Below are 19865 nucleotides of genomic sequence, written 5' to 3' on the forward strand. Positions count from 1 at the left end.
GTGCTCTAAGTGCTTCGTGCTGGGAATTTTCTCTATGGATTTGAAATTAAGCAGGAAGTGCAAAGTGAATTTCATTACATTTTGTGCTGAATTTTAAAGATTAATATGTGTTAGAATTAAGAATTTAGGCATGAAACTTCAAAACTGAGTTCCAAATGAAAGAAATTCCAAAGTGTTTAGGAATATTCAATCCACCTAAGGAAAAGTCTCTCAAATATATATATGCAATCTGTAGAACCACATCATGAGAAGGGAGAATAATCATACATGTTTGTAATGCTGGCACGTGCCACCACAGGAAAGTGTGACTAGCAGAATTCATCCTTGGAATATTATTGCTCTGCAGAAAAAAATATGCAAATTGTCCTTTAATCATTCTGCTAGAACACAGTACACTAGTACCCAGTACACTAGTACTTGGTACTGCCAGGATCTTGCAGGTGGGCCCCAGGGCACACTCTGTGCACACGTTTTTGTGTTTTTACCAGGGCTCCTGGGTGTGTGGGAGTAATTTGTTGCTCTGTCATCAAGGCTTGTTTGGCTTGCTGGAGATGTAGGCGTAGCCCCAGAGTCTGTGCAATCGAGCAATCCAGCGTTGTAGAAGCAGGATGATGGAGAGAGGAACACAGGTCCAGCCTTTTTAATTCTCTGTAACCACAAAAGCTCTCGCTTCTCCATCCGAGGTGCTGCGTTTTACCCCTCCAGTTCCTAAGCAACAGCTATTTCCAGAGTGAGTGCGTCTGGTGTTGTCTACCTACTCCAGGCTCCTTCCTGGGAGGTGGCTGGGAGCTGAGCTGCTCCCTGCCTCAGCTGTGCCACTGCAAGGACACAGATGCTGTAGAGCAGCAGCACAAGCTGGGCTCTGACCAGTCTCCACCTTGCAGCTCACCACAACTTGTGTGCTTCGGGGAGCTCTGCAGCCTGCCATGAAGAGCAGGAGTCAGAACTGAGGTTCTTGCCACTGGTTTGGGACAGAAGCCTTTTTTTTTGTCAAGTGTGGCAAAGCCTCTAGAGCAGATTGAGGAGGATGAGCCGGAAATCTCTGTCCTTGCTGAAGCGCAGGTGGGAGTCCATTCCCGCTGGGGACCAGGTACTGTGCTCTGGGAATCTGTCTGGGATGTCTGTCTGCCCTCAGGGCCACTGTAAAGAGAATTACAGTGACCTCATGGGGCTCTGGGGGCTCTCTGAACGCAGAGAGAGATAGCTGCTCATTATTTGCCATTCCTAAGATGAATGCTGCCAAATGCTGGTAAAGCTGATTTTTGCCAGGGCATGTGCTTGTGAAGGTGGAGATGCCATGGCAGCCCATTAATGCAGAGGTATTCAACCAAAACAGTCTCCCTGTCTCAAAAAGGAGACTTGCTTTGGGAGTATTTGAAACTGAGTATTAAAAACTATTTTAAACTGAGTGGCTAAGGGAAATAGTAATCTACTATTGATGGGTTGGTGCATGACTTTATTGTGTTTCATATCTTACATGTGTGTGTATGAAGTCACTGAGGCATTGGCAGAACCTTGGTGTTTTCAGAGTCTGCCCTCAGTGTCACTGTAAAGAGAATTACAGTGACCTCATGGGGCTGTAGAGGCTCTCTGAACACAGGGAGAGGCAGCTGCTGGTTATTTGTCCTTCCCAAGAAGAATGCTGCCAATTGCTGGTAAAGCTGATTTTTGCCAGGGCATGTGCTTGTGAAGGTGGAGATGCCATGGCAGCCCCACTAATGCAGGTGTATTTAACCAAAACAGTCTCCCTGTCTCAGAAAGGCGACTTTTCTAAAGGCTTCTGGAGTATTTTAAACTGAGTATTAAAAACTATTTTAAACTGAGTGGCTAAAGGCAATAGTAGTCTACTGTTGATGGGTTGGTGCATGACTTTTTTATGTTTCATATCTTACATACATGTGTGTGTGTGAAGTCACTGAGGCATTGGCAGAACCTTGGTGTTCTCAGGGTCCTCTTGGTTGTTGTGTCATTCCAAGAGTGCTAACCAAGAGGAGAGTAAAGCAGATGCAAACAGAACATATGTAAACATCTGCTGGGAAAAGCAAATACTGTCACCAGCAGCAGGACTGAGCTGTGATGAATGGCAGTGTGATTAGTGTATTTCCTGCTTCTTGCTCCAGGCACTCCAAGATTCTCTGATTTTTTTTTCAATACTTTGCTTGAGATGTACAGATAATAAAAGAAATAATTACAGAAAGAATATTGGTGAGCTAACAGCTCCACTCTCTTCTCAATCATAATTCCATCTCAGTTTTCCATTTATAAAACATCTGACTGTCAATGGTAGTTTTTATCTGTAGAAAAGAGACAATTGTTTGACAGGAAGAAAGACAGAAATGCATCCCAGTTTTTGAGAAGCATCCTCCTGTGCATTTTTATTAAGAGGGAGGAGGACAGGGAAGATTATATATCATATTTTATGTTTAAAGATAAATCATGCCACTTAGAACTTGTAGAGATCTCAGACATATTAAAAATACAATCCCGTGCTGTCACATTATTATTCACAATAAAATAATAAGGCATTGTTGATTAGTACAATTTTGTTGCACTGAAAGGAATTTAATTGATCCAGATCAGTCCAGCATTCCTCCTGAATGTCCTTGGAAAAAAGGATAAATAAATGCTCTGGTAGGAAGTGAATCATTTGTGATGTTGTTTCTGTTAAGATGCAGAGACACTGATGTTATTTCAAAGGAAAGCTGGTTTTCAGCCTCACTTTTCCAGCATTTCCTTAGAATCCCTCTAACCCTAATGTTGCATTGCATCATTGATCCTATTGTAGCACAGTATGTGGGAAAAATACATATTCCTCACCTAGGAATATTTATATGAGGTGTGCTTGGCTGCACTGAGCCGGGCATCAGTTCCACCATCAGTCCCTCGAGCCCTCTGAGGGCTTTAAGAGAGGAAAGGGAATTTCCCTGACCCGTCTGCCACTCTGGGACAGTGAGACCAGAAAGTGATGCACAAAAATAGAATTTACTTGAGCATAGTGTGAGTCTGTGAAGGCTGACTGAAGGAAAATGCAGTTACTGTGCAAGATGACAACCCCAAAGAGGCAACTTCCTGAGTGCTTTAGGCTGATCCTGCTCACAAATTATTGTATAAAAATAATATCTCTGCCTGTGATTTTGGTGAAAATCCATTCTTTAGTCCTTGAAGGGATGCAGTCTCTTACTGTGTTCTTACAGCTGACCTTGACAAAATTACTTGATATTTTGACAGGTAAGCGGTGACATTGTAGGTTGCTTCTCTACTCAGAGTAGATAAAAGATATTTGTGTTAACAAATAACAAAACCTCTCCAAATGGGCTTTTTGCCGCCTAAAATGAAAATAAAAACCAAAGGAAGGAAATAAAATCAAAGTGTAAAAATGGGATATTTTTCTTCATCTTGTTCCTAGTGTAAAACAATGTGGCAGGTGTGACTTTTAAGAAAGTGGAAACTGTAAGTCCACAGTGAAGTTTGATACTCTATTTGAACATACTTTCTGGGTGGTTTTTTTTAAGTCATAGAGTGATTTTTATTTCTTATCTTGCATCCTCGGCATGAAATAAATGACACCCAGAACTGTTTAGTTAAGGCTGAGCAGCCTGAGAAGTAAGGATGGAGAAAAACCAAGAGTAGTTATGATGTGTATAGACAATGTCGTTGGAGGTTGTTGGTTTGGAGTGGCTTTTTTGGAGCTAGGTTGTTATATAATTTTATTTTTGATCTTTTGAGCATTGTTTGTGCTCTCAGACACTACATCACAGAGGTCTCCATGGTTTCCAGGCTCTGGTATGACAAAGGAATTTTCCTCTCATTGTTTTGTGTTTTATGGATGTGAAAGAGTGAGGAAAGTAGGTTTAACTGGCAACCTTGAATTAGATTTCTTTGGGTTTTGTTGATGAAAAATGTCTGATCTTCTGTTCATTTTTATATGTGGAAGATACATCTTTATCCTGGGGGTGTTTTCCATGAGTAAATTTAAGCTAAATAGTGATAAACTAAATACCATCTATTGGCCTCTATTTAACAAACTGTAATATTTCTTATTTCTTTAATCTTGAATGGCTTTGTCAATAATTTCAGGAGGAATTACCTTTATATAACTAAGGAAAGAATTTGTGAGTGTTTTTCTTTCGTGCCCATCCAGCTGTTCAGATTGCTTGAAAGCTCTCCCTGAAGTTTCAGTACGGGGCTTTGGGGAGTCATTCTCTGTAGGTTTAATTTGTTGTATGTGCCTGATGATCTTGCTTTTAGGAATAAAAAATCCTAAATTTATGTTCCTGAGGACTGCAACTGAGAATGCTTTCACTGAATGGATATGGATTTAAAATGTTGTGGTAGGCATATGAGCCAGAGGTGTTAAACATTTGCTGTGATGCTGTTGAGTATTTCCACCTACCTGAAATTCCATGAGCTGTTGCCTTTGAGCATAAGGTCCTAAGACAGGAAAAATCTTGTCACATTATCCCACGATGGAAACTTCTAATTGTTCCATTGGTGACTGTGAACTTAAAAACACAAACTAGATTTCCACAATGATGTAAGAACATGACCAATAGTTGCTATAGGGATGTATATACTTTATATTTTTAATGTATATATAGATATTTTTATAGCTGTGGATAGTTGAAAGGAATGTAACATGCAGTTCAATAAAAGCAGTAATTTTTTTTTTTAGGTAGGAATTCATGCTTACAGCAGTGTGGGCAGTGATAATGCTTTCTGTAGGATTAGATTGTGATGGGTTAGTGTAAAACCAATGAAGTGATGCTTCCCTCACCTGCCAGTGATTTACAGCACAGCTGTGCCTAAGGCAGTTTGCATGCACACTGCAATATCCTGTTCCTGACCATTGATGTGGTGGATGGGACAAACTTCCACAGGGTTTTTGGAAGGGTGCTCAGCAGCAAATGAACTCATCCTGACTGAGTCATAACTGCAAAATGATAAACCAAGGGATTTTCGGGGTTTCCTATAGCATTACATCATGCAGCCCCCATATATTCACTGTGTGTTCAGTACAAAGCAGGGCCCTTAGGTACATGTCACTCGTACCTAACCAAGCCCCTTCTGCTTTACCTGAAAACAGCTTACAATTTAAAAAAAAAAAAAGCTTTCCTGTTAAGAATGTTTTTGTGGGTCCCCACAGCTATTCACTGTTAATAAAACCTTACATTATCCTTTCATTCAGCAGACAAGCTTTCCAAGCTTTAGGGACAGAGAAGAGATTTGCAGGGTTTGGGATGTTATGAGAAAGAGGCCTCATGACAGGGTTTTGGGTAGGTTTGGTTGGAATATGGAGCTGGGAATTGGGGGAGGAGAGCTGCTTCTGCACAGCAGGAAAGGTGCAGAAAACTGAGCCTGGGATTAAGTGACCTAGGAAATTCCTCCTTGCTTTCTAATGCAGCAAATGGGTGATGCAGAGCAGAAAGCAATCTCACAGGAATAATCTGATAATCTGCCTCAGGTTTGCCCTTGCTTGTCTTGGAGTGAGGAGTTGAGGCACAGCACTCTCTGGGGCTGTGGGACCATTTCTTTGTGTCCTGCAGGATTTCTCCCTGCTGCTCTCAGGTGAGACAGGACCTGTCACACTGGCAGCTGTGACTCAGGTGATGTGGGCAAACCTCCTGCAGCCTTCCACATTCATCATTCAGCCCCAGGGTGGAGGAAAACCTTGGAAGTGCTGTCAACCACCCTGAGAATCCTCTCTGCTCTCAAATTCTCTGTCCCAAAATGACTGCCAGGGGGACAGGAGTGGATTGGAAGCTCAGTAATGACTTTCACTGTGTCATGTCACTGTTCTTCATACCTAAGCAGGAGCTCAACACAGACTTGCAGAAATGTTTCCATTCTTCTTCAAAACCCTTCTCCACCTTTATTCCTCCCAGGTTTGCAGTGCAAGTCCTGGTGCTGGTCAGGCAGTCCAGCTGTGGCACAGAGAAGCTTGCTGACAACACTCAAATTTTATTTTCCTTTATTCAGTCAGCAAGTTCCAGTTCAGGAAGGCTGCAGTAGGATCATAGCCATGCTGCAGATCAATGCAGTTTGGAAATGGAATCAGCACTGAAATGCAAACAGGAGTAGGAAATATATGCTGGTGAAATGACTCCTTGGAGAAGCAGCATGGTAGGAGTGTAAGAAGTTTGGCACAGTGCCATTTGTCTTGGTATTTTGGAAAGCAGAGATAGTGGCAGAAGCTGATAATTGTCCTTTTTTTTTCCTTTTTTTTTCTTTTTTCTTCCCCAAGCTTTTCCTCAGGCTGGGGAGTGCATGTCCACTGGTGTGGTGCAGATCTGAATTGCCTTGGCAATAGGGTTGAGAAGTGGGATTGTGAACTGTCATCATGCAGAGCAGAGGAAGGAGATTTTTTTTTTTCCATCTGAGGTGATCAGACTCCTGAAGTACCCCTTAATCTGCCTGCATTTTTCTGTCTTTCTGGCAGTTTTCATAATTTAATTTTCAGCAGTTTTCCTAATTTTGTTAACTCGTTTGTTTTCAGAACTCTGTTTTTTATATGGTGATTCTCTGACTAAAGCTTATATTTCTCAGTTGCCTTTTATAAATTTAGAGTCTTAAGGTCTTCAGGCTAAGAGATTTTGTTCATGTGCTTTTTTGGAGGTTTGGGGGTGTTTTTTGTTGTTTTGGGGTTTGGTTTGGGGGGGGTTTGTTTGATTGCTTTGGGGTTTTTTGGGTTTTGTTTCCTAGTTGCAAACTAGTTCCTGACAACTGTGCAAAGCTGAGAATAGTGCCACAAGGTGTTCTTTTCCTTTCCAATAACACCTTAAATTTCACTTATGGCTTATGTGCATTCCAGGTATTTGTCACCTTCAAGCACATTTTTAACACAATTATTGCAAAATTTTAGCTTTCTCTATTCAGAGATGAGCCCAATTATGGAATGAATGTGACTAATGTATTTAATTTTTTACTGAGCAGGGCTTATTCCTAGTTTTCAGCCAGTGTACTTCCACTGGCATGTTAATAGTAGCATCTCCGGGGGACGTGGGCTGCCCTAACCCTCCTTGCTGAGTTTCCACAATGCCATTGTTGTTGGAAGATATCTTATTAACAACGTTAATGAGGACAAAATGAACTGGCTGATTTCTCTCTATAAAGGAAACTTCATTTTAAAAGCATTTCTATTATTACTGGTTTGTTTTGGATTTTTTTTTTCCGTCTGAGTTTTGTGTCCATACTGAGGCAGATATGTATGCTTTAACTGCTGCTCTCTGGGATAGTTTGAAAGAATAAGTGAAAGTATTTCCTATTGTTCCTTCCTTACAAGAAAACATGCTGAATTCTCTAGTAGCTCATTTTATGAGTTCCCCAGTGGAAAGGCTCACAGCTGATCAGCTCTGCTCTCAACAGCAGATGTTCTTTTTCTTGACTTCAGCAGTAAGCTATAATTTTGTTCTATGTCTGATGGATCAGTGTTCAAAATTTCAAAATGAGTTATTGGAGCAGCCTCCTGAGATTTTTGAATAAGCTGGAGCTGGAGTAAATCTTAAAGTCAAGTCATAAAAAAGAAAATTTCATGTGGGGTTGGATTTTAGAGATCAAAGGTTTGTTGTCTAATGGCTCTGCTTTGCTCCATTTTCAATTCCTGAATAACCTTGAATGTGACAAGAGCAGTAGGAATTCTTACAGTCCATAAAGGAAGGCTGGAGATTAAAAGGTGTTGAACCTGGAGTTCATAATTATGAAGTTGCTGGTCTTATGCAGGGCTAGAAAAGCTACTGGTTATGGTGAATAGAGGAGAAATAGAGGCATCAGTTAGGGAATAGCAAAAAAGTGAAAAAAAACCCCAACATTTAGCATGAGAAGGGTGTCTGTGTTAATACCCTGGGTGCTGGACAGGCTGCACCCTTAGGAAATGTGCAGGTGATCCAGAAGCAGGGCAGTGGCTGCTGCAGGGGACGGTGGTGCTGCCATTCAGGGGGACAGGTGGAGAAGGGGCCCAGCAGGAACCATACTAATGAATGGGGACACGAGAGGAGAAAGTGCTCCCACCCCTCAGGAGACACACACAGAGGCTGGCTGGCTGGGGAACAGCCTGGCACTGAAGGTCCTTGGGGGTCCTGATGGAAAAGAAAGCCTTCAGCTTCATGCTGGGCTGCACTGGGAGCTCCAGCAGGCTGAGGGAGAGGATCCTTTGGTGCAGCTCAGCACCAGGGAGACACATCTGGAGTGCTGGGCACAGCTGTGTGCTCTGCAGAACCTGACAGAAATACTGCCGTGTGTCCAGAGCAGGAGCACATAAATGGTTGAGGGGCTGGATCATCTTCTGAGGAGAGGCTGAGAGAGCTGGGACTGCTCAGCCTTGAAAAGAGAAGGCTCAGGAGGATCTTGTGAATGTGTATGAATACCTGGTGTGAGAGTGAAGGCGATGGAGCCAAACTCTTTTTCAGGGGTGCCACTGGATAAGAACCAATGGGTACAAGCTAAAATACAGGAATTCCTGTTCAAAAATAGGCAGGAACTTGTTTAATCTAAGGGTGACCAAGCTCTGGTTATGTGGAAAGGTTATGGAGCCTTCATCCTTTGATTTCTCTCTTTGTTTTCCCCTTGCACCTTCTCCCACAAACACACAAAATTCATGAGGAGGCAAAAAAAGCTGTAGATGGAAAAGTGAAGCCAGGAAAAAAATCTCTCCAAACAAAGCTGGGGCTATATAAAAAACCAGCTACCAAGGTAGTGATTTAAAACATGTAATCCCTTTTCAGACTACATGGATAGTGCTTTGGTAGAAATCCAGATAACCTTTCTGTTGGCAGTAACTTTGCTTCTGAAGCACAAGAGCTCACTTCTCCAAAAATGAGGGAAATGTCATTGTTAATACTGTCTATTCTGGTATCTGAGAAAAAAATTAGATCTTTCTGTCATGTACTGTTTTGAAAGTTGATATGCTGGTCTCATATACATGCCCTTGGCTTCAGAGCAGCCCCCACACATTCAGCATTTTCAGTTTTCCAGGATAGAGGGACCTGATTCTCCAAAGTTAGGTGATGGATATGAGCAGAAATGTGGAATGGCAATAAGCTTTTGTGTCATATTACCATGGACGAATTTTTATAGGTATCTAAAAATAATAACTCTCTGCATATTGAGATTGTGTTTTAGGACTCCTGGAGGGCTTCATGTGCTTGCTTCTTTTAAATTAACAGTTGGAGTTGAGTGAACAATCTGCAAATAATTATTTTAGATTAAATTCTTCATTAAAATGCAGAATAGGAGGGGGGCTTAGCTGACAAGAGAAGCTGCAGTACTGCTTTCTATTCCTTACAACTCTGTGGGATGTGAAAGTGATGAACAGCTGAAGCCAATGATTAGAATCTTCAAGGATCAACGCTGCCTTTGAGACAGCTCTGTGTCAGAATGTGATTTTGCTGGGATTATGACGTGGCTGCATTTTCATCACAGAAACAGCCCCTGGACAAAATCACCCTGTAGGTTTTGGCTCGTTTCCATACAGATAGGAGTTGTTAAAATGCAGGATTGTACCTGTGGCTCCTGTGCGTAGCTGCCACCTCCTGTGTTACAAACAGACACCAGGTTTGGGTTTTGAGGTACTGTAAGGTAGTAATTGATGATGGAGGCTGCCTGGTGTTGGTGGGGGAGCAGCAAAAGGCACAGGGTGTCCTTCAGCAAAGGACACTGCACAGTGTGACAGAGGATCGGCAGCTCGCTGGTGATGAGATCCCCCCAGCACGTCTGGGCTCATGCTGAGCAGTGCACGTTTTCTCCTGAGGATCAAGTAGAGCATGGAAGAGGAGGAAAAGTAGAAGCTGAAATAGAAGTGCCTTGAGTGGTGTGAACATGTAAGGCACACTGATTTATCCTGCACCACTCACAGAGTAAATCCCTTCATCTCTTGAATGGGATCTCTCCCGTTGCCTTTGGAGCTCCACAGATAGCACCTTTCTTTCAAGATTCTGATGCCCTTTCTCCAACCCCCTTCACCCCTCAACACTGAGTCCTAAAGTTGGGAAGAAGAGAGTGGAAAAGTTATGCAACTGGTCACTGGATTCCTGAGATGCTCAAGGTTCTATTTTTGTTGCTACAGGCATTTGAAAAAATGTACTTCCAATATTTTGTTTTGGAATTATTGCTGGAGTTCTGAAGTCCAGGAATTTTTAGCAAGTCCTCACCATAGGAGCAGAAAGAAACAAATCCAAGATATTTTAATATGGCACACATAGTTCTGTTGTTGCCAAAGGGAAGTGCTCCACTTAAATGTCAAGACAATGTTAGCAACAACTGACCCAAGAGAAATGAGCTGGGGATCCCAGTCCGGTTTCTAATGGTTGAGTGTCTTTCACTGAAAATTCTATCTCCGTTTTTCAGTGCTTGGGAGGTGTTTGTGGATGTGGAATCTGAACTTTGCTTGTTTCTTGAAGTCAGGCTTTTCAGAGTCCTTGCAGATGAACCTTTCTTGGTCAGCATGTCTTGTGTGCTCTCAAGGAACTACTTGAGGTGGCAGCCACATAAAGGCACAGAACAATTTCTGGGTCAGCCTTTTCTCCTGGTGGTATTTCAAAGTGCACCTCCTATTTCTGTTTAATTCGAGATTGGTGTCTCTTGATATCAGCTGCCTTTACTAGGGAAATAATTAGATAGCACTATTTTAACTGATGTGATTCTTCCCATCATCTCATTTCATCTCCTCTGGAGGAAGATTCTCTGTGTTTCTCTCACTTGCCTGATCACCCCTCCTACTATGAAGCCACTCAGTCCCATTCACACTCCCTCCCATGTTGCAGTAACATGTCAAAAGGCTTTTTTGGCCATTGCCATGAAATAGGAATTTAACTTAGCCCTGCCTGTAAGTTTCTCATCCTGCCATTACATTTTCTGTGTGTGGTGATTGTGGGTCTGGTTTAGATGCAAATTTTCAGCTCATTCATATGATTGTTATTTTTCCAGGTAATTCTTTGGGGTCCCCAGCTTGACTGCTAACTTCATTTCAGTTGCAATTCCTGCCTAGTCCTTTATGGATATTGCTGGGTTCTCTATCCACGCCTGGCATTCCAGACATGTTTTCAGCAGGCCAAAGTGCATATCAACATTTAGTAACTGATCTTCACCTGCACAATTGATGATATTTCTTCTGTATTAGGGCCTGTGTCCCATTTTTTTTTTTTCCTTAAGAAAAGCTGAAATGCCTCTTTATTTGTCAGTAATTAAAAGCATAGTTAGTATATGGGAGAATACTGACAGGTAAGGATTAAGGGCTGTACCAGGGGAGGAAGTTTTCATTTCCCACCTTTGCCCTGGACACCAGGGAGGCAGCAGACTTCTCTAAGGGTGTCTGCTCTGCATTTTGGGCCTTCTGTTCCTTCTCCTATAACAGTAACACATCTTTTCTTCTTTGAAAAGAGGAAGAATTTTGCTATTGAAGCAATTTTGGAAGCCTTGGATGAGCCATCACTCCTGTTGCACCTGCATCAATGCCTGTGGTCATTCACTGATTGGTGAACCTGATCCTGACCAGGTGAAGTGCAGAATCTTTGAATTTGGACTGGTTCTTGTTGCTAGTCTCCAATAGTACAACCTTTAGCTTCTGTACTGAATTTTTTCTGTTTCCAAACACCAGCGTGGTCTTGAAGAAACTCAAAAACTGATCCCTGCACACTGATGTATCCTCCTGGTGAATTCCCCAGAATTTGTGTCACTAATTTCCTCAGTGGCAGCAGCAGCCAGACTAACGTCTGGTGCAGGTAACAGAAGCACCAAAAGTATAAAAAAGCAGCCTGTGGATGGCAGTGGGGAAGAGGACAAGGGGATTGACACTGATTCTGTCTCTTCTGTCTGGAGAGCTGTGGTGGTAGAAGTGCATCTCATTCAGCTGCACAGAGGTGACATTCTGGAGGGTCTAATGGCAGAAGGGTGCAGTCTGGACTGGCAGATGAACCTGTGGTGTGTTTGATGAACAAACAGCAAGGCAGTGGTTGAGCAAAATATATTTAGTGAGAAATTTGCATCATGTATGGGTGGTGAAAAACTATAGCATTCTTGGAAAACTGCAAAGCAAGAATTCTTAAATTAGGCTCACAGTGCTCTCTATATATGTTCTATATAGAATATATATAATGATGATATGTACATATATAGATTCTAGCTAGCAAATAAAATTTGAGTATAAAAATGGCAAAACTGAAAAAGAGGCACTGTGCTTACTATATTTGTGCTTTCTGATTTAACTTAGGGGAAAAAGGGAGGAGGAAGAGTTCCAGGTTTAGAGAAGAAGAGCTGAGTTTCCATGACCTTTTTCCCTCCTGAAGTTGTACTTAATTCAGCTATTTGGAAAAGTAGTTGAAGAAAAAGGCAGGAGGAATATTCCATCTTGCACAAACACGGACAGAAAACAGAAGCATCCTCCAGGCAAATAGTCTCAGGAGATGGAGTAAATTGCCAGTCATCCATCTCTCTTTCCTGGATTACCTGATGTATTGGAGCAGTTAGAGAGGAATCTACTGCTTAAGTGCAGTCAATAATTTGCTTTTATTGCTTTATTTTTCTTATTACAACTTTGAGGTCGTGGTTGTAGTCAGGAGCTTACCCTGACACTTTGCTGAGATGTGCTTTCTTTTCAAAATCTAGTGTTTAAAGGGAGGGCAAGGAACACTTTTAAATGTCGGCTGAATGGCAGAAATGATGACTGAACTCCAATAATTGTAATGCCTTTTAACCCAAACAAGATTATGAACCTGCATTAGGAAGTGTTTCCCACCAAACTGTGTTTGCTGATGTGGGAGTTGGTGCTGGACACACAGTCCTGCTTTTGGCATTTCTGGCAGAGGCTTAGCTCAGAGTGACAGCATTTGAGGCTTCTGATGTGGAAAGACTTAACCTTGTGACAGCCTTAAGTATTAGCAAAGGGATGAGATCTCACATCCTTTCTCAGGTGCAAAGGTTATCACATACTGGGGGGACAAATCTAGAGTGGCGTGCAGCTTTTTTTTTTCTGTTCTTCTCTCAAGATGGAATTTCTTTAGATTTGCATTTTTTTCTGAGTAATGTTTTAATAATATATTTTTCATAGGTATATGGACAGACTGTATGGGGAGGTAGGAGGGAGGTGGGTGTCTGCTGCATTTAAAAAGCTGTCTTATATAATGCAAAAAAAATTAAAGCATGAGGAAATGTATCATGTCTTTGTTACAAAAAATTTATCTGCTGTTACTTGGATCTGATGTATCAGGAAAATGTGCTCTGGAGAACAAATTAAGGGTTTTGTGCTTGTGCTGGGCTGTTTTGTTCCAGGACTGGCCTTGGAGAAAGCAGAAGCAGCATCATTGCAGAGCCTGAATTTTCAGCTTTGGAAATTACTTCCTGAGCATGAAACATGTCTGCACTGTTGGATTTTGAAACCAGTTCTTATTTTTTGCTCTCTCCCCAGTAATCAGGGAGATTTCTCCCTAACAATCTTGTGGAGAAGTGCATGCAGGTCTGCAGCTCCAGCTCTCCTGGCCCTTCAGCAATCTGCAGGACTTCTGTCCAAGTTTGAGGAGTTTTCAGAGGAGTAATGATTTCTTGGATTTCTTACTTTAAGTGATTCATTTTCTTTGGATTGAATAATTTCATTATCTTTTAACAGGAAAGGTAGAAAGTTAAAACCTAGGAGAAATCAACTGCTCCCTTTTGGGGCACAAAGTACTGATGAAGGAGATCAGCTAGGCAGTGCTCCTCATGTAAATGCCATCATTTAGGTTCCCATGGCTTGCAATTACAGCTTAAATGGGTTGCTTTACAGGCAAAAATCTAATTAAACCTAATTAGTCAGTAATTTATGCTTCACATCCTGTATACACCCCAGTTCCCTAATCCCTGTCATCACTGGAAATCCATGGATGCTGGACAGCAGAGGAGGTGATCACTGACCTCATATTGAAGCCATTCCCTCTCTGCTTCTGAGGCCATACCAAGCATCACCCCTCATGAAAACTGACAGTCATCTAAAGAAGTTTGGCCTGAGTTTAAACAGTTTTGGCTTTTATCTTGCTGTCAGCCTTGGCTGAGAGTGGCCAAGAAGCTTCAGCTGTTTTCAGAAGGTATCTGAGGGGGTGATGGCAAGAGGGGTACCACATGATTGACTTTATTTTGCTAAAATGCTGCCAGTACATAGTCAGGGAAGGTGATATGCCAGATATTTTGTAATTATTACTCTATTACAAGTAACTGGTATTTTCAGCCAAGAATACCTAGCTGACACATAAGCCCGTTTGTGTAACTTTTTTAGCTGCTGTGTATGGTAGTTTAACGTATGTGGGAGCATACAGTACTTCCAAGGGTGCTCATTAATTGTGGATTAGCACATATTTGTAGTTATTGTCTTAATTAGTTCCTTGGTTGAATGTAAAATGAATAACGTACGAGGTAGCATTCATGTAAAATGCATGAATTAAAGAATAGGATCTTTGGGAAGAAGTTTGGCACTTCCCAGCAGGAGGACAACTAAAAGAATAAATTTCTTTTCTTTGATACAGACACATCATTACTTGCTGCTACAGTAGGCACAAATTTCCTTTGACATTCCCACTGAAATTAGATCACCTTCCTTCCCTCTGTTTTCTGATAAAATTTGTAAAATTATATTACATTAAAAAGAACAAAAGGAACATGTGACCACAGCAAAGAGGCAAAACAGATTTTAAAGCAGATAATATCTTTTGTGCTGCTTAAATGCTGCTGGACTCCATAGGAGCCCATTATTGGATACAGTCTATGTCTTCTTATCTAAATTATTTTATTAGAAGGAGGAGCAAAATATTTTTTAACTTCTTTCAAAGACAAGTTGTGGTCTGATGGAGGTTCTGAATTCTTAGACATAGCCTGTTGCTGTGGGGTGTGCTGGTTTTTGGGGGAGGTAGCAGGGGGCATTGGAAAGGTTTCCTGAATAGAATAGGTGCAGTATAGAAGAGTCCATTTCTTTGCCTCAGTTTTAACCTCTTCCGCTTCTGTTTTGCTTAGCCTACAAATGACTGTGACTAGTCACTACTTGTGTTTTGGAGGTTATGGGGTTTTAGAGTTATTTTTTTTATTAAAGAACTCCAAATAGTGTAAAATTTTACAGTGAATGCAACTCAAGAATGTAGGCAGAGGGCGCAAAACAAATGCTTTTGAACTGAGCTGGCACCCTCTTAATTTTAACATTAAAGGGCTCTTGTCGTGTGGCACTGTTGTTTCCTTCCTGACTTACCAAACTCAACATGTTTTGGGAAGCATCGATTTTGGCAGTACACTTGTGCAGACACAAGTGAGTTGGCTTTGGTATTGGGAGCAGTTCAGCCTATACTGAACCAGAATTGGATTTGTTATTGGGAGCAGTTCAGCCTGAACTAGACTTCCTCAATAACATCTCCAGTTTCTCAGCTCACCTGGCTTGTCTGCTTCCAGCAATGAAGAGCTCTTCCCTGCTTAGCTTTGGTGTCTCTGTACTTCACTACATCACTCTATAAGCATCACTGTTAAGGCATTTAGCATCTGGTTTATGTCAAGTGTCAGTGGACTTGATGATCTCTATCTGCTCAGCCTGTTGTGTTTTCATTTTTCCCCTTTAGATATGAAACACTTGGAAAAGGATTAGCAACACTCATGTGAGGAATACATGGATGGTGGATATAGTTCATAGAACACAGACCAAATTCTGTCTCAAAAGTAAACAAAGGACCATCCCAACACAGCTGTGAGGAAACGGCACATCCCTGAACAGCCTGTGCAGAAAGGGCAGGGGGCAGATTGCTTCCCTGCTCTGCTGGGGTGCCTGAGCACCCCCTAAACACCCAGCTCAGCTCTCAGCAGTGATGCTTCCTTCCAGAGTGCTCCTGGCCCAGCTCTGCCTTCTCCTCTGCTCTCCCTTGCATGCACACAAAAAGCCTTCTGAAGGAGGGAGCCAGATTTAATCCTACCCATAAGCTCTCCCCAGCACTGCCCCCGTAGCCAGCTGCAGGGTGTTCATCAGGGATGAAGCTGTGGGAGCAGAAAGAAAGCTGCCTTTCATTTACCAGGCTCAGATGACGTAGCAAGATGTCCGAAAAATCATTCAAAATCTGCTAACTGACCAGAGCTGCTGAGTTTTTAGCAAAGTAGGAATGGTATGATGTTGTTCTGGCACTGCTCCTTTTCCCCTGGTAGATGTGCTGTAACTCTTTTTGGAAAGTGTCTGTGTTTTGCATGTCAATGTGCTAATCAAGTTTTAGGTAAATGGAGACACAAAAGACTTAGTCATTGCTTCAGTACCTGTCTCCAAAAGCTCAGTTCCAGCTGCATGAACAAACACTTTGCTTGTACATAAATCCCCTTTCTGTACCAGAATTTGTGAAGCACAAAATAATTTTCCCTGGGATAGTTGTTTGGATTCTTTTTCCCCTGTATTATTTCAGAGGGGGAGAAGTGCCAAGAGTCTGTGTGCCTGGATGTGTATGAGTCAGTGCCTGAATGCATGTTTTATTCATCCCTTCATTCTCAGTCTGGGGATACTGTGGCACCCTCAGGCATGGCCCAGGTGAATCTGTGCCACTGTCCAAGGGCTCTGGTGCTTCTTACCAAACCTTTTGTCCAGTCTGACTGCGCTTCTTTTTGAAGCTGCTGTGCAGCTTGGTTTTTAAAACATTTAAGCTTTTTGCTGACCTTCCTAGAAACAAAAAAATTAAAAAAAAAAAAAACCAAACCAAAAAACCCAAAAAACAACCAAATCCCTCTCCCATCCCTCCCACTGAATGAGAAAGGAACCAAGACTAAGAAGGAGATAATGCTGAGAGAGGAAACACTGCTTTGCAGAGGAAACTATACAGAAAGGGAAGAGCAAAATTTGGAAAAAAAGATGGTATCTCCCTGTCTCTTCTTTCTGCCAGTTCAGGATTGATCTGTGTGGGTTCCCCTGTGTCGCTCTGCAGTCAGGCAGCAGTGGAAGTGAGTGCTGCTGCTGTCAGATGTCTTCCACCCCCTTCTTATTCTCTTACATTGAATTTAAATATTTTGAAAGTTAATACACTTAAATTCACACACACAGATTTTAACAAGAAACCCAGGTTTGTGGGTTTCAGTGTAAACCATTAGAATGCCAAGTAACTGAGGTTAAATTTTGGAATGGTTGTTTATGCCAACAATTTATAAGAGTGGAGGAAATAAACCTTTCTGAGCAGCTTTCCTAACAGAAAGTGTGACTTAAGCCAACAGAAATGTGCAAATACATAGCTTAGTGCCAAACCTGCCTGACATGAATTGGATTTATTATACACCAGGCAGAAAGAAATTCATACACTCACTTCAGGCCGCATTCTGTGCTCTGATTTGAGTAGGGGGTGTTGTGTGCAATCTGTGTGAGATAAACTGCTTGGGAAATTAAACTTTGGAAGAACCCCCCCACCTGTGGCATTTTTTGCTGTCAGGCTCATGTGATTGCCTGCCTTTGGGTGAACTTTGTGAACCCTGACATTGCAACTCTGCTCAGTGTCACCGCTACAGTACGTCAGGCTCATAACAAAATAAACCTCCCACCGGAAACAGCTTCACTTTGAAGTTCACAAGCTTGCTCTAGTCTTGGTTTTAAAAGAGCAGTATCATATATCAAATGCACTGAAAAGTTATTTCAAGCTACTTTCCTATGATAGAGCACTATGGTTTGGCCACTGCTGTAAGTGCAGATGTATTCATTGCATTCCAGGCTTTGCCAGCACTTCATTTTATTTATGGCTTGCTCCATTCTGCTTTATTTTTAATAAGTGTTGGTAAAATCTGTCACATTGCTCAGTGCTAAAGACTTCAACACAGTGGTAAATTAAATTTAAAACTTTTCACAATGATATATATGTTAGATTGGATGGCACAGGGTGAGGAATTTTAGAAAGAATTTGAGATGGGACTTCTGAATTGATTTTGATGATACAGATTATTTTTCTTATCTTTTGCATAAGCAAGAAGGGTGAGTTTGGCTCACATTGTTAATAGTATAGTTTAAAAGGTTCTAAAACCCTTAGTTATAAGACTTTTAAAAGATTTATTAATTAATAAAACATTGCCAACAAGGATATTTATGTTTTTGACTTAATCTTTAAATATTTTGTCTTATAAACTTACACTACAGTGTAAGATTCTTGATTAATCATGTTATGACACACAAACCTACAGTACTACATTCTAAACTCCTAGTTTACCTCTATAACTACTTTTATATCTTAAACTCTAAACTTTCTCCTACTTAACTGCTTTGAACTATAAATCCACTTCTAGCACTTAAGTTTAGAAGCCTTTTCCAAAGTCTCAAATCAAATCCTGTGTTTAATTCTAAGCTATAGCGTACAGGCTCAAAGTTCTGAGAATTCCTCACATTTCAGATTCCAGCAGCACAGCAGAGAACTCAGGGGTTAGCAAAAAGGCAGCTTCACAAATGTGAATTAGGTGCCATTTGTCAGAAATAATTTTCTACTGACGAAATCAGAAAGCAAAAGCAGTAAATGGCAAAGCTCAGCTGCCAGTCCAGCATTTCTCTGCATCAGCTGGCACTGGATGCACTGACAGGGCCCCACTTGCAAGGGCCCCATTTGGTAAGATGCTTGACTGTAGGCACAGTTTGTAGTCTGCACGTGGCTTCTTGTGGTTCCCCATTTCCCTTAAAATCCTTTCTGTCTTCTTGTGGTGATAGTGAAAACATGGCTAAATTGCATTCTCTCAAAATAATTATAATTGTACACATCTCTGCTTAGGTTGTGGAGGCTGCTGTAAAGGTAGTAAAGGACCCTAGTGTGGGAAACAAATTTGGTCACACCGTTATGAAGTAACAGTACTGAAGTAAACACATGCTTAACTTGCTTGATGGGAACCTATGTTTCTAATTTTTTCTTTTTTTTTGAGAGGTAAGATCATGCTGTCTCAGAGATCCACAAGGATCTTTGCAAGGCTGTAATGTAATCAAATGACTCGTAATTTCTCACCACTGCTGATCCTAGTACAGAGATTTTATCTGGAATCTTTATAATTTCTGTTCTCCCCAGGACATTGCCACTTTTGCACTTTCAGCCTAGTGGAAATATTTAATTCTGTTGTTCTATAATGGGCTATAAAAACGTGAGCATAGCACCTGCATTGTAAACCTTTGGTTGAGCTTCTGACTGTGATTTATGCTGCTGTGGTAAAATCTGTGGAAGTGCCCCCAGGTGAGGATACTCATTCTCTGAAAAAATCCCTTCATCCAGGGTTTTTCTCCTGGGAAGCTGAGAAGCCTCAGAGAAAAAGAAAACAATTCTTATCTCATTTGTTTCTCCTGTGCTGTGCTCATGTGAGGAATGTGTTTGGAGATTGTTTACCCACACATGATTGTTTCATTGGATTCTGCTGGGAGTTGTTTTCACTCTTTGGCCAATCAGGGCCAAGCTGTGTCGGGACTCTGGGGAGAGTCACGAGTTTTCATTATTATCTTTTTAGCATTTAATAAGTATCCTCTTTATTATAGTATTGTATTCTTTAATATAATACAGTATTATAAAGTAATAAATTAGCCTTCTAAGAACATGGAGTTAAATTCATCATTCATGCCTCTGTCAGGACATTTCCTTGCAAATACAATAGGGCTGGGATTTCCTTATTCTGCCTTCCCTGGCTGGCTCTGCAGTGGCTGCCAGGATTGTGTCAAGGGCACATTCTTTCCACTGCCAGAGGTGTTTACTGCACTATCAGCTGTGAATGGGGAAACAGAGCCCTCAGCAAGGGCCTGGCACACAAACAGGGACAGGGGAATCATCTCCAGTGGCCTGACCACGTACATGGCCCTGGGTTTATTTCGGTTTCTCTGGGTCTGGATTGAATAAACACCTGTGTTGAGACTCAGGTGTTTATTATTTCTTATCAGTAAAACAGTCTCACTGCTGTGAGTT

At 41.5% G+C, this 19865-nt stretch overlaps 1 protein-coding gene across 2 annotated transcripts in view; it reads left to right on the forward strand.

The window, feature by feature from the left end:
- PDE3A (phosphodiesterase 3A) overlaps nt 1-19865 on the forward strand; it is a 205044-nt gene that overhangs the window by 136390 nt on the left and 48789 nt on the right. Inside the window, exon 1 of one of the 2 annotated variants that reach the window (XM_014275955.3) lies at nt 114-1090. The exons of the other annotated variant lie outside the window; for it this stretch is intronic. Within the exon in view, the coding sequence (XP_014131430.1) occupies nt 1028-1090 (63 nt within the window). The 5' untranslated portion in view covers nt 114-1027. Of the gene's footprint in view, nt 1-113; nt 1091-19865 lie in introns of those variants that run through there. 2 annotated transcript variants of the gene reach the window in all.

This window comes from Zonotrichia albicollis, chromosome 4, assembly GCF_047830755.1.
Source record: "Zonotrichia albicollis isolate bZonAlb1 chromosome 4, bZonAlb1.hap1, whole genome shotgun sequence".
NCBI lineage: Eukaryota > Metazoa > Chordata > Aves > Passeriformes > Passerellidae > Zonotrichia > Zonotrichia albicollis.